This window comes from Corylus avellana, chromosome 11 (assembly GCF_965113065.1).
Source record: "Corylus avellana chromosome 11, dhCorAvel1.hap1.2, whole genome shotgun sequence".
Lineage (NCBI taxonomy): Eukaryota > Viridiplantae > Streptophyta > Magnoliopsida > Fagales > Betulaceae > Corylus > Corylus avellana.
In genome coordinates this window covers 8174119-8190000 of record NC_142500.1, presented here as the reverse complement: position 1 = coordinate 8190000, position 15882 = coordinate 8174119, and the positions used below count along the sequence as shown (strand labels likewise).

Sequence of the window (15882 nt, the reverse complement as noted above, 5' to 3'; positions counted from 1 at the left end):
ATTGTATATTTTTTTCCCCTTCAGAAGCCGATCGGGTGAAGTAATTTTATCACTAACGAGCCTATTCTGATCAAGCAATTAATTTTGTGTGTTACACAATAGGAAGCGATTTGAGAAAGAGAATTTAGGATGTTTTGTTCAAAGAAAATTTCATTTGGGTGTACCATTTTTTTGTGATAATTTCACCCCCTAAACTACTACGCTTTTTAAAAAGATTCCTTCAAATTTCAAAAATTCTTAATTTCACTTGAACTTTTAATTTGATACAATGTACCTCCTCTGTTAGTAGCCGGATGTTAAAACTGATAAAATAACTTTTATACTCTTAACATTTTTATAAAATTTCCAATTTACCCTTGATTTAAAATTAAAAAAAAAACAAAAACAAAACAAAACAAAAAACAAAAATTGAGGGGTAATTTGGCCTTTTTGAGCGTTTTCGTTAGGGTTTAACGTAAACAATTGACAAAAGAGTGATTGCATCAAATTGAAAGTTCGAGAAATGAAATTAAAAGTTATTAAAATTTTAGAAGTTTTCTCAAAATGCATCTTAGCTCAAGTGTACTTGGTTGTCCATTTTTTTGTTCTTTTTTATTTTTCCTGGCCAACGTGACAGTACGAGGAGACACGACAATGACAAGGAGTAGAGAAGAGGGGGAGTATTTCAGGAATCTCCAGCATTACTCTAGCACAAATCAGGCACAAAAGATGCCAGGCTCTCCATGGTGCTCTTCAATCAATGCATGTGCCTCTTAAGTACCAGAATTCATTTACAAGTCAAAAACAATATCAACAAAGCATGTGAAAGAAATAAATCTACATGGTTCTCCACCACTTTCCCACTCTTTTTCATAGGATTATCAAGGGACAAAGTAAGTTAATGCAGAGATAAGAAAGAAAGAAAAAGATAGTGCAGAGAGATGGCGACAGAATTCCATTAAGCTTAAACATGTTTGGCTTTAATGAACTTGTAGAGGGTTTCTCATCTAAATACTTCACAGTATGGTCTAACACTGCTTACACTTAATTCTCACACTAATAGAACATTAATTATTCCTTTAACTTAATTGATCAAGTAACCACATATATTAATTAGAGCTTCACCTTCAAATCTCCAATCACAAAGTTGGTATCCTCAATCCAGTTAATCTAGGTAAATGTAAAACATCACCAATTGATCCAAGTTTCAGGTCACTGAGAACAAAAGAAGCCTACAGGCTAAAACTTCTCCAGTTATATCAACAAAGCACCATTTCCTACGAGCTCTCATTAACTGTCTTGTCCATTTCTTCAACGTGATCCTGAAGTACATTCTGCTGCACAAGAAGAAAGAACAGATAAGCAATTTGGATTTAATAACCACAAACGAAGAAAAAATATTATCGAGACACATACATGATCTGTGGTTTACCTAGATACCTTGAAATAAGTAAAGACAAGTGAATGCAGTTTATAGTTTTTGACAGAAAAATGCAAACCTACTCAAGATAACCCTAAACGTGTCAGAAAGAGACATAATGACAGTTTTTGATGAAGGAATATTGCTGACATAATTAGAGTCAGTTTACACCACTCCCTGGGTATCCTAGCAGTGAAGTTCCTATTACCAAGTCCAATTAGTGGAAGCAATATATATATATATATATATTGTAGGCTGTAATAGAAACATGCCATAAGAAAGAAATGAAGCTGGGTACTTTCATGACACTAAATTGATTGCAACCAGCAGCTCTTGCTGCAAACTCGGCCTAGAGTTGGATGGTTTTCAATAGTAAGTAATACAAGAGTGGTACTTTAAACATGAAAAAATTGGTGTCAAGGTACAATAAGACTAACTAATTGGTGATGGTGAGATGGATCACTACGAAAAAACTCAACAATAACAACATTCGTATGAAATAAAACTTTCATAGTCATTCATAGACATGGAGCCAGAAAGAGAGACCTTGCAAATGACGATGTTGTCAGAGGAGTCCTGGTTGGAGATCTTCTAGGGGAATGGAGGAGGTAAGCCACCAGAGTCACCTTCTGATGCATACTCCAGCTTACGCTTCTCTCTAACTCTCCTTATTGCCTCATGCAGAGGAGTATAAAAGACGGGTCTATCAATCTCTTCGGGAGCAATTCTAATCTTGGGAGAATGTATTGTTAGAAATGTAATTCTAGATGGCCATCAGTTCCCATGTCACAGAACAGAGTGGCTGCATATTTTCAACTTGACAGCAGTGTACAACCCTTTGCTTTCAACTTGGATTCTAGACCAAAAAACTTCAATCCAGACACCACCAAGTCCGCAGTCTTCTTCTTCATATGTTCAATTAGAATTTCATCATACACAATCATATTGGCTTCTGTTAAAAGCTTCCGCTCTCTCAAATTCGAAAAAACCTTCCTTGCCTCCTCCATTGTCCCATGCTTACACATGCCTGAAATAATAGAAGAGTATATAACATCATCTGGAGGACATCCCTGCTGCATCATTTCATTCAGTACCTCAACCACCTTCTCGGCATCACCTGATTTACATGCATGGAAAATGTTAAGAGTATACTTAAACTCCATAGGGCCACTAGCAACATTGGCTAAGCAGCCACGAACAAGCATCATAGCTTCATCAATGTCTCCGTTTTTGCAGAGCCCTTTAGCAAGAGCACGATAAGCAGCAACAGAAGGAATGGATGACATCTCTATGATCTTATTATAACACGCACATGCCTCTTTAATATCATCAACCTCAACCAAACATTCGATTGCAATACTATAAGTCGATGAATCGGGTTCAAAAGTTGATCCCTTCATTTCATCGAAGAGCGATAACGCCTTTTTGACCTCCCCATTATTGTAACGAGCCCCCATAAGAATATTGTAGATAGAAACGCTACAATAACCTCTTCCTTTCAAGTCCTCAAACACTTGTACAGCCGTCCTTGTCCTCTCCTCCTTCCCAACCAGAAAGGCAAAGAATTTGGAAAGATCATCAATGACAGAAAACCTTAATCTCTGCATTTGGGTGATCAACTTGCAAAAGTCGTCCATCCTTCTCATCTCAGCATACCCCACCAAGATGGGATTCACAGTCACAAAGTCCGGCTCAAGACCCTCCTGAAAGGTGACCTGAAAGAGCTTGTGAGCCTTATCCACCTGCTTCACACCACACAAACCTTCAATAAGCGAATTATAGATCCCCAAGTCAGCCCTATACCCAGAATCTACCAGATCCTTCAACAAGCCACAAGCCAATCCTATCTTCCCGTCCGCCACAAACGCCTCGACCAGCGACCGATATATCGCTCTATCGATCAAACAGCCCTTCTTCTTCATCTCCTTGAAAAGCTCATATCCTCTCTCCACCCTCCCACCTTTACACAACCCCGTAACCAACGTTGCAAACGCTATCACGTCCGGTTCCACATTGTCCCTCCTCATTTCCTCCCAAACCCTCAAACACCCATCCAAATTCCCCTGCGAAATCAAAACCCTCACCATCGCCGTGTACGCAAACACGTCCGGCTTACACAAATTGGTCCTCATTCTCCCCAACACCTCCAGCATTTCGTCGATTCGACCCGCTTTACACAACCCTTTTATCAAAATCATGAAAGTGACGCTCTCTTCGACCAACCCATCATCCCTCAAGTCCTCGTAAACCGACAACGCCAAATCTACATGATCGGTTTTGACCAACGCATCGATAATCCTATTGTAAAGAAAAACCCTGGGTTTAACCCCAAACTTCTTCATTTTCTCGTAAACGTAGTAAACTCTAACCCCCCTGTTGGCATCGGAGTGCATTCTGATCAAGATTTCGAACTGCTTCTCGGTGGGCGGCTTTCCCTGGGAATCCATCAGCTCGGGCAGTTGATCGGCGGCGCGGAAGCGATTGGTACGGTTCAAACAATAGGCGAAGGCGTTGTAGGAAGCGAAATCATGCTTGTAGCCTTTCTGCTTGCCCGCCCAGTGGAAGAACTTGGAGGCGAGGGCAGGGTCGATTTGGACTTTGAGCAGCTCGGCGACGATATTGGGCGTGACGCGGCGGAGTTTGTTGAGATCGGCGACAACGGCAGGGCCCCAGCGGTTGCCGTGCTTGCGGAAGGAGTCAGCGATGAAGCGGGCAATGGGGGAGAGGCGGAGGGAGGAGGAGAAGAAGTTGTGGTCAGGGGAAGGGGAAGAGTGAGTGGACGGTGGGGATGGGGTGTGTGGGTCCCAGTTCTGGAGCTGGAACGGTTGGGATTGGGGTTGGGGGTGGGGTTGGGATTGGCGTTGGGTGATGGAGACGCGGTTGGAAAAGAGGCCACCGCGGACGGTGGGGCGGTTCTGGGAGGGCTTGCGGTGGCCGTAGAAGAAGTACAACTTCTTATGGGGCTTGGGGACTGGGAACTGAGGGGGCATTTCTGGCTTCCTTGTTGCTCCCTTTGCTTATTTCACCTTCTGCGTCTCTTCCCTTCCCTTCTTCGTCTTCATTTCCCCCCTCTGGTCTTCGTAATAGTGCCCATCTTTCCCAACCCCATTGTTGGTTCGTTGGTTAAGGCCTGTTTGGGTGAGCCGAAAAAAAGCCCGTTTGAGGAATTTCTCCGGTTTGAAAATTTTTTATTGTTTCTATCAATTCTCCCACACGCTAATTGAGATTGTTTAGGCTACTAATGTAACCATCGACCTTTTTTTTAATTAATTTGATAAGTAATGTTATTTAGTAGACCGTTATATAACTTGATAATGTGATAGTAATAACATAGTTGTCCAAGAATGAACTAAATGTAGGGGAATTATTATTTATAATGTAAGTAACAGATCAAATGACATTTCTTAGGATAAATTCCATTATTGTAATTTGCTGTTTCATTTCCTCTTTTTAATGTTTAGGATTTTTGTAATGGTTTCTTGATGCAATTTCGCATAAGGACTGACACTGGGTAATCGCTTGATTATTTTACTGGGACTTATATTGAGACATGAAATCATGCCCATGCTGTGTTACATGAGATGGGCCAAACTTTTTTGAAGACAGTGCGAGGAAAACAAGAAAACAGAGGATGAGATTGCCCATCAAAGGCAACGCAGAAGAAAGAGTCAAGGAAGGTAAATTATTTTTAATACAAAGCATTTGGCATTACGATTTCAAAGACAATGCGATTTACAAAAAAATAATGATTGTTTGAAATTGCATTTTTTTTAAATTGTAATTTGAAAATGTAAAAATTATGTATTTTCAAATAGCAGAATACACAATTTTAAATGTTAAACTGCAATTTTGCCAAACGCTTGATTGTATTTTTAAAACTCATTTTTAAATCTCTATTTTTAAATCGCAAACCTAAACCAACCCTAAAAGAGCCTTCCCTCCAAATACTACAAATAATGGTTTGACACTTCTTTTCCAAGCATAAGAAAAAATAATAATAATAATAATAATATGAAATAAAACATCTGATCACATCAAAATTGCCACCATGAGGGTGGAATTATAATGTAGCAAAATACATCAAAATAACCAAAGTAATGTCAAACAAAAGTAAAAAGGTGACGGATACACTGGGTCAGATGGTCCACCAAAGGTGGGGCCCACACTCCTCTGTTGGTCCTCAGCTTCTTGCTAATCTTATCCACTTCCTTGCTCATGTGGGCCATGGTGTGTCGATCGCTTACCCACCACCCCTGCTCTTCCCCAAAGTTAGTGATGTGGGCGACCATGGCTGTCTGGAGTATGCCAACCTCCTCACATAGTTATCCTACCTCCCGGATCAATTGGGCCACTAGTGTGCCCAGGTCTAGAACTGTGAGGGTTGGCTATGAGGTCGTCGCCCCATTGGGTGGCTGTTCTGCTGTTGGTGTGGAGTTGCTGACTGGGGGTGGTAGCTCATCCTGATTCAAATGGGTCTTGCTCTTCCGCAGGTAGTCCTTATTAAAAAGACCAGGTGGTGTTTGAACATCTCCCCGGTCTCTACCCGTAACCCCAAGTCGCCTCAAAATCATCATAATCAGTCCACTAAAGGCTAAGCGTATCCCACATAATTCTAATGGTGTGGGAGGCAAATTCGATGGGAATATAGCTTAATAGGGCATAGAGAAAGTATGCCCTCTCCCTAAAGCTTGGGCCAATGCTGATAACTGGGAAAATGTTGGATGCCACGATCCGGTAGATGAGACAGATGTTTGTTGGGAGGCACTGGGTGTCACCAAAGGTTGTCTCAACTCTAATTGCTCCACTATCTAGTGATGAGTAGGACCATTCTCTCCAATCCATGGGTATGGGGCGTCGCTGATCTTAGGCATGTGTGTAAGCTTCCAGTTGAGATCGAGAGTAACCCTAATATTGTGACCACGATGGAGTGTTGTAATACTATTACCCAACGATTCTAAGGTTGCAGATCGAACGTTTGCTGGTCTCTTGTCAAACATTTGGTGGTCCCCCTACATCAAATGTGTGGTCCCCCTGTTAAACGTTTGGTCAGAACCAAAGTCCAAAAATTTCTCTTCCAATGAACCCTAATGAACAGTGTAAATTTGCCAACCCTACAACTAAGCTAAACTCAATCTAGTAATTACTTGGGACACTACAATAAGAGACCTAGAATACAGACACAAGGAAACTTACAACTTGATGTAAATTTTTAGACTTTATATGACAACAAGTTACCCACTTGCCTCCAAGCTCGAAAATTTCTTCATAGTGCCTCTCCTCACGCATACGTCAGTATACTCTTGTTGTAGAAGATAACACAAATAGAACCCCTTAAAAAACACCAACAAACTACAAGGAAGGCAAGCTTGCGGCTTTATACATCTTCACTTGTGAATACCAAATCAAACTACTCAACAAAAAGGTAAGAACCATGAAGCCAGGAACACCTCTAGAATCCAATCTAGGTAAAACAATGAAGCTCAAAAACCAAAACTATACTTCAGGGGTGTAATAATAGAGGCAACATCTAATTTGCTTGTGAAAATTCATGTTTACTTATGCATATAAATAAGACTTCATTTTATACTCAATTGTGAGATTTATTTACTAAATCTTAGACTGACGCAGTATTTGTGGCTTGTCAAGTTATCTGTTTTAAGAGGGCTTTATAAAAGGGAGAAGCAGGAGTCTATTTTCAATATGACTGATTTTGGTTAGAAGCTCCAAAACTATAATTAATGGTAATACACGCATACCTTCTGATTTTCTAAATATCTCATATCTGTCATTTTCATCTTCTACTTACATTTACTCTGAGTATATTAGACGGACAATCCTTGCAATTAATTACAAGTCAATTGAACTTGAGGAATTACCAGTAACCTTACCAAAATGATCAAGGCCAGTTTGAGAGCGTTACATGTCATCATGATGAAACCAAACAAAGAGTACCCAACCTCTCTAACCAAAACCGTGAGGACATCATCATGACAAAACATCACCAAGACCAAATGAATGAACTCGTCAGTGTTTCGACATGACAGTTACATGACGAAAATACATAGAGTCTATATACAATAGATAAGCCATTATAAGACATCAGAGAACACATTAAAAAAACAGGGTTATACCTTATTCACCCCTGTGGTTTAACTTCTTTATTTCTTAACCCTTAGGGTTTACTTTTTATCATAGGAGGTCCCGCTAGTTTGCCTAAAGATGGAGATGGTCCCTCCATCCAAAATTTGACGGAACGCCACGTCGGCACCAATCACGGTTTGACACGTGTCCATCTAATTAAGTAATTATATATATATATATTAAATTAAAAACATTAAAAATTATATTTAATTAAATTTTTTAAAAAATATATTGGGGGGCGCGGGGGGTGGCCGTAGCCATTCCTTTGGCCATTTGAGCCCTTTGGCCATGGGGGTGGTTCGTGTTAAGTGCTAAAATATTCATATTTAAAGCCCTTAACTTACATGTGCTAATTCTTTAGTTTGGTTAATTTATGCTATTTTACTTCATTTTTGTATTTTCTTTGTTTTATAGGTTTTTGGAAGAAAAGAAAGCATTTCCAGGAAATTTCCAAGCTTAAAGGGCAAGTTGGGAAGACCTAGAAGATATGGTTAAGCTTAACCAATCATGGTTAAACTTAATGAAATAAAGGAAATGATTAAATCGGAATTTCTCAAATTGAAGTCAAAATTGGATTGGATTCAAAATTGGATTATGCATATGTCTTGGTATTTTGACCATAACTTTCATCTCAAATATATGATTAAGGTGATTCAAGTGGCATTAGAAAGCTAACTCAAAATTACACAAATCATTATGAAATAACATTTTCCTAATTGGGAGCGTCACAATGCCAAAATCACCCCGCAAGATAGGAACGCAATTCTGAGGGAATCCTAATCCGATTTGGACTAAGGTTTTCTTTATCCTATTTGGACTATGACTTAAATCTCCGAAATTCCTAGGATTACTAGGGCTTCTAGGACTCTCATAATTCCTATAAATAGACCTCTAAGCGTCACAATTCAATACACAATTTGAAGGAGACAACTTTGGGGAGAGGAATTGGAGGCTATTTCTAGGAGCGGTTTTCGGTTCTTTTTTTACCTTTTCTTTTTATTTTTATTTTAATTATGTGTAACTAACTCTTAAAGAGGGCTAGATTGAAGCCCTAAATATGTTTATTTAATATTTCAATATTGACGCCTTTGTGATAATCATATTGTATTACTTAACTTGATTAATTCCTGTTTTCTTGAATTCCTCATATGTATGTAATTGGTCATTATATGCATGTGGTGTAGATTAGTTAATTAAATCAATTTAGATGACTGAGTCCTGGGTTTAATAAGAGTAACAAAAGAAATCCACACCAGATTCTTGGGTTAATCAACATGGAAAACTGGGAGTATACTCCTATGCCCTAGGTTCCGTGTATTTGTCGATTTCCATAGATTTATGCTTTCTTAAAGAACAACTTAGGATGGATTTCCCATCGGTGGCTGACCACCCACCCCATTGGGGGTAGCTGATGAAGTGAAGGAAGGTGGCCAGTGACAACAAAGGACCTTTGCAAATGGTGATGCATAGTGCATGGATTTTAGAAACCGTGACCAGTGAAAATAGCAAACGATGGCCAATGATAGTAAAGGACTACCGAAGAAGATGGCAAACGGTAATTGGTGATGATGGAGGGTCCCCATACACAACCACAAAAGGAGGCCTGTGACAATTGAGATCCTCTGGAGACGACAATGGCATAGGGCCGGCTCAATGTATTTGGGGGCCTTAAGCAAAATTTTGAAGTTGGACCTTATTTTTTTTAATATTTAAATATCAATTAAATAATATTTATTTTAATAATATTATTATTATTTTCATTCTCATTGTTATTTCATGACTTTTAAGTTTAACTTTTAACTAGTTACCCAAAAAAATTGATGTGGCATATTTGTTTTTTTTTTGGGGTTAATTGGTCTTATTTTACAATGGACTTATTATATTGGGGCCTTATTTTAAAGGCCTTAAATTTTTATGGGAAAAAATTTTGGGCCTTATTTTTTTTTAAAAAAAAAAGATTAGGCCTTAAGTTAAAATAAAATTAAAAAAAAATTTGGGCCTTCTTAAAAAAAATTTTGGGCCTTACTAATTGGGGGCCCTAGGCAATCACCTCAGTGGCCTAGCCATTGAGCCGACCCTGCAATGGCAGCCAATATCATTATATTAAACATGGTTTTCGATATTATAATTTTTGTTGTTTTATTAATTACCTGTCTAATATAACTATTCATGGAATATTGCATACTGTGTCTAAATATAAAATAAAAACGGCTGAGAGGATAGCCATCAACAAAACTGATGATTGCAGCAAGGAGTGATGGCAAGCCAGTGGATTGGCAAGTTGTCGCTACTAGGTCCAAAGACCGTAATAAGTGACTAACCTGGGACCAAAAAAAGATTCCAGGTAAACTTTATAGGGGAGAGGTGTAAACCAACACTAAATGGGGCTGAGAGCCTTAACACGAGAGGAGCGCTAAAGAAGATAAATTCTCAAGACTCAAAGTAAATGGTCACTACATTGCATATTCATACATGCATATTTCTTTTACAATGAAGTTTCTTTAATGGTTCTTTTTATGAAGTTAGAAGATTCACATGTTTATCTATGTAAACATGATGACATCATATTTACATAGAATCTTATGCAGGGCTTGAGGCAGAGGGTGAGGGTCCTTTTGTCAGTTTTGATGGTTACTAAACCATCCACCGAGTGTCGTGTGCTAGTCTCTGGGGAGCTAGCTTGTAAGTATTGCTTATGTGTTGTTTGTTTTATGGTTTGTATTTATATTTAAACTCTGGTTTGTTAGTTATGGTATTTGCATGCTGCATGTGGCACTTACTTGGTACACTTAGTGTATTTTTTGTTATGTAATATAAAACAATGTTTATTACATATATCACCACGGGGTATTTGAGTCAATTCATATGTGTTATGTGTTCAACTCTTAATGTTTAGAACGAAGAAATATATATTTCACTACAAGATTGTAACTTTCATGTCGTAACGTTACGTAGAAACCAGAAGTTTCTGCTTACGATTTTATTAGTTCAAATATTGGGGCGTTATAGAACACTAGGAGAACACTTAATATTTTTCGTTTTTAAATACTCTTAAAAAATATCCCAAAAATTACTTTTAGGGCAAAAATAAAAAAAAAATAAAAATAAAATTCATTCATATTCATCATCTCCCCATGGGTGGCCGACCACCCACCCCATTGGGGGTAGCCAATGACAACGAAGGAAGGTGGCCGGAGACAACTGACAACAGGTGATCTTTGCAAATGGCGGTGAATAGTGCAAGGACTTTAGAAACAATGACCAGTGAAAGAGGCAAACGATGGCCAATGATAGTAAAGGACTATCGAAGAAGGTTGCAATCAGTAATCGGTGACGAAGAAGGGTCTCCAGACACGACGACAAATGAAGGCCTGTGACAGTCGAGAGCCTCAGGAGATGACAACAAATGGTGGTCAGTAAAAACGTCATGGGATAGGTCTTAAACAAATTTGGAAAAAGGAGACTATGTTATTTATTCCTCGATGCTTATTAAAGATGTTAAAGACAGACAACAAGGTAGGCGGCTCACAACAAGGGTTTAACTATGATAGTTTTGTTGAAGAGAAATGCTAGAGATTCCAAAACGTTTTTCCAAATTCTTGTTCCCAAATAATTTGAACCTCACGTTCATTTAAGAAAAAAAATCAATCTAAACCTAGTTATTTTTTGAACGGACTAGATAATTTGGGGACAAAAATTTGGAAAAAAGTTTTGGGTTCCTTAGCATTTCTCTTTGTTGAAACGGTACTAAAAAGAGGTGACAATATATTTACGATTAGATTTTATTTTAGCCAAATATTCTACATCAAGACAAAATGGAAAAATAATGGGAGTATTGGAGTTATTGAGTATTAATGAAGAGGACCATAACTATATAGACAATATGATGGAAGAGTAATGGTACATACCATTATTTTACCTTCCTTCTATCCCTTCAAAATTAATATGATTTTTAAAATCATAATTGAATCAAAATTTAATAGTGTCAAATTCAATGGTAATTTTAAAAGATATATCAACTTTGAGGGGAATAAAAAGAGGACAAAATAATGGCATATATCTTTTTTTTTTTTTTTAAGAATAAGCAATTAGGAAAGGGTTACCGGGACTAAAACATTGAAAATAGGGCGGACTCCTCAAAATCATACTCAAAAAGAAAATTTCAAAATTACAATGCAAGAAATACAAATAAAAAGTAGGAAATGAGTTATAAAATGACTTAGTCCTCCTAATAAGGACTGCAAAAAATAATGGTATATATCATTTCTCAATTTGGATGGATAGCTGAAACATTAATGCTATCATAAATGAAACATTGTAGAAAAAATGGAATTAGTTGGAAAGAAATTAAATGAAAGAGAGAGAGAGGGAGAGAAACAATTCCTAGAAATGGAGGGATGTTGCTATGTTTTGGGAGTTTTTTTTTTTTTTTTTTTTTTTTAGCAAATTAGCTTGCCAAATTGGGGAGGATCTCCACCAAGATTTAGAATCAATATCATAAGAAGTCTTGGGAGTTACAGACTTACAGTCGTTCCTATTGATAGGATTTTTAAGGAAAATAACTTTCATGGTCCGTTTAGTACATATCAACCAGAAGCCCCCAACTTCGCTTGATCAAGATAAATCACCATGATTGATGTATAACAGTCTTTGCAAATGAAATGCTCAATTCCATTACCAATTGCGAACAATAAAATATTTCAAGACTAAAAGTTTTAATGGCCTAAAACCTTGTGTGATAACCCCATTACTCACACTATAGACCATATTTAATGTATGATCTAAGGACCATTCACATGCACAATATAAATAACATAATAAGCATATAAAATGATCATATCCCGTAGTTTTAAATAAACAGATGAATGAATAATAACTTTATTCATTACAAATTAGAATGTCATTCTTAGATAAAACATTGAGATTTACCGCATAATCTCCAACAAAATGGACATGTATTCTCTTTTCTGTTCTTTGCATTTTTTGTGGTTTTTTTTTTTTTTTTGGGGGGGGGGGGGGGGGTGGGGGGGGGTGAGGGGGGTTGGTAGGGCAAGGAGCTTTGCTATGTTCTTCTTTAACGACTCATCTGTTTATATGTTTATGCTTTGGTTTCACTAAAAACAAAAGGTTAAGAGGGAAAATTTTATGACTAAATGAATGGTTTGTACTAGCCATATCATATTCCACAACCTAATTGCCTTAAATTCTACCATTATCAAATACGGAATAGGATTCTCTCCAGTTCAAAATGGATTGTTAAGTATCCAGTTCATGGTTAGGATTTCTAAGAGAAATCCTAGAGCCACAAATTAGACACATGTACCACTAACAAAAAAAATAAAAAAATAAAATAAAATAAGGGGAAAAATCTTAAAAATAAATAAATTGTTTGGCCCTTGGGGGTGGCCGGACCACCCCTTATTTTGTTTATTTTATATTTTCTTTAATATAAAATAATATTTTATTATTATTTTTTGTTAGTGCGACAGTTGTCCCATTCGTGGTTTTATGATTTTTAAGAAAAAATCCAAATCATAAATTGGATATTCTCCAATCCAAAATAGACTGGAGAGGATTCTGTTCCATCAAATACATCCTAGCAAAAAGAATACTACCCTTAAAGTGCAATCATTGTTAAGCCATGTAGCGAGGATAAACCTCAAGGAGCCAAATCCATCATAAAACTTGGTGATAGATTTCCACCCCAAAAAGAAGTGCAACTATTTTTTTTTACATGTCTCATATAAGGGAGAGCAGGATTCGATCTAGTGATCTCCAGCCGATTGAACTACCCCTTGGAGACATGCAACCATTAATGACATCGTTGAAGACAATAAAGAAGGCAACCGAATCTTCTCATTCAAGAGGGGAAGGCAAATAACCACCAATATCCATAATTCTAATAATCAAGGGATGTCTTGTGATACTTATATATTTACAGACTCTAAGCCCTATGATTTAAAGTATGTTTCATATATGCACATATGTTATATTAAATTATACATGATTTAAAGAAAAAAATAATTCTACATAAAAGAATTTTGAAGGAAAAAAAAAAAAAGATTTTGGAAGGAAAAAATTTAAAGAAAATAATGGCTTATGAATGAAATGGAAAAAGAACATTATGGAGATGTTTTATTACGACTCAATACATATTACATGTTTGGGATTGTGTTTGAGAGCTTAAAAACTTAAAAAGTTGTTCTAGACAAAAGTTAGCATGTTTGGTAAAAAATTACAAAAGTACTTCTTTGACTTTTTTTCTCTAAAAATTGCCAAACCCCATTTTTGGTAAAAGTTTAAAAATGAAACTTTTGTCAAAATGCGTTTTTTTACTTAAAACCTTTATTTCTCAAACACAAACTCAAACATGGTCTAAGTGAGGAAATACATTCAACGACCTAGTGTCAAGTGTCACACCCTTGAAATCAATTAACTAGGGGTGAAAAAGCAGTTATGCTAAGCAGTTATTACTAATAACCACTTAGGCGGTTACTAAATTTCATTAACTACATTCGCTAGGCGGTTAGCAGATAGCTGTTAATGGTTATTAAACATATAGCCGCTTGCTATAACCGTTTTTTTCAAAGTTGGGCCATTGGGCCAATTTTCAGTTTTGGGCTTTTTTTCTTTTTATATATGCCACATTGAGCCAAATTGCTTTAAAAGGAGCTTATATTGAAAAATCTAAAATATTTGACCTCAAATTTACATTAATTTACATCTACTTGTACTTAAAAAAAAAAAAAAAAAAAAAAAAAAAATCCTGAAATGTAAATCATAACTTGTTAAGAATACAAGTTATACTAATAGGAAAAAAAAAATGCAAGTTATACAATATTTAGTCATTTACCAATGTATACTTATGACTTATGTCATATTATATATATATAATTTATTATTATATAATCATATGATTTAAAAATCAATTGATCATGTAATATAATCATATAAATTATAGTAATAATACATTAATACTTAAATTGTGATTTAATGGTCAATTGATCATGTTATAAGTATAAATATTATTATTATTATTATTATTATTATTATTATTATATAATAAAGGCGGTTAGTGGTTAGCGGGAAGTTAATAACCGTCCACCTTTTCACCCCTACAATTTACAAGTGTAATTAATTCTAAGCCCTACTTAGAATATGATCCTCTACATTTAGTGCGATCCAAAAGGAAGGAAGGATGGTTTCTTCCATCCTTCCTCCCTTCCCATTTTTCCATTTTTTTTTTTATATAGATTTTTTTTAGACTTTAGTAGCAGTGCCTAGCCTCCTCTAGTGCTTTGGCTGTCTACTCCACCTCGCCGTTTGTTTTCCTTCCCGATCTTTTGGCTTTGTCGGTTTTTGCAAGGGTTCTTAGATCGGCTTTTTTTGAAGCAGATCTACGTTTTCGCCGATGGTCCAAGTCCTATACATATCATTACACATTCATCCCCAGCGTTAACGAGTCCTGTAGATAATAGACGTTTTCCCTACGGTCGGCACACGACGGCTGTGGTTCAAACGCGCCGGAGTGTGGATCGCGTGAATCTCACATGCTTTTGTGTGAGCCTGCCACTGCTGTTTGTGTTTTTTTGTTTGTTTATCTTGTTCTGGTTTTTGAGGTGAGAATGGATAATTTTTCAGTGTGAGTGCTTATTTCTCACGATTGGTTAAATAAAAACTTTTGTTGTAAGAATATGATCAACCCATGTCTTAGATCTATACCGCTAGGAGCAGATTTATGCCATAAATAAAGTTTGTATATGGGTGAGATCGAAGGTCATGAATACGATTTGATTGTTAGATTTTTCGATGTATCTACGACTTTGTAACCACATTGTTTTTGCCTATGTTTTTAAAAACTTTATGTTTTGTAATGTAAGAGCTTTATGCTCTGAATTTTTTATGTAATGAAGGGCAATCACTCATTCTTAAAACCGAAACTCTTAAGACTTAAGAATTAGTTGGACGTACGTAAGGAGGAAGGAAGGTGATAGTAGTAGTGAAAGTTTCAATCTTAATCACTTGCTGCCTCAATCTTGACTTCATATTTATTACTTCCAAATATTTTAGTGTAGTGAGAAGGATATTATCAAAAGACAGTATTTTTATGTATGAAAAACACATTAACTAATGTGGTTTAATGTGACAGATGGTCTTGTACTCTTGTGGTAATTTTTCTCTTTCTTAAGGAGGTCTCGGTTCAACTCACATTGGGTGTGGTATTTGTAGGTTCCTTATCTGTTTGTTAAAGAAGAAGTGATTTAAATGTGGATGACAATGATTTTTTTTCTTTCTTTCCAGGCTATCACACTTTATATCAATGGTACCAATCAGTGGAAAGT

The 15882-nt window shown here is 36.6% G+C and overlaps 1 protein-coding gene across 2 annotated transcripts; it reads right to left on the bottom strand.

Annotated features, from left to right (window-relative positions):
- Nucleotides 1-911: 911 nt before the first annotated feature.
- Nucleotides 912-4547, bottom strand: EMB3131 (Pentatricopeptide repeat (PPR-like) superfamily protein). 2 transcript variants are annotated; one of them, XM_088511504.1, is made up of 2 exons: nt 1946-4547; nt 912-1316 (listed from the first exon to the last, which is right to left on the bottom strand). In XM_088511504.1, exon 1 carries the CDS (start codon nt 4387-4389, stop codon nt 2212-2214), a length of 2178 nt encoding a protein of 725 aa, XP_088367630.1. In that variant the 5' UTR covers nt 4390-4547; the 3' UTR covers nt 912-1316; nt 1946-2211. The 2 variants fall into 2 exon arrangements, with proteins under 2 accessions (XP_088367630.1, XP_059433434.2); XM_059577451.2 differs by having other exon boundaries at nt 912-1313.
- Between the last annotated feature and the right edge of the window lie 11335 nt (nt 4548-15882).

What these genes read in the sequence shown, in the direction of transcription:
- EMB3131 (XM_088511504.1), bottom strand. Translation starts at nt 4,389, where the DNA reads ATGCCCCCTCAGTTCCCAGTCCCCAAGCCCCATAAGAAGTTGTACTTC.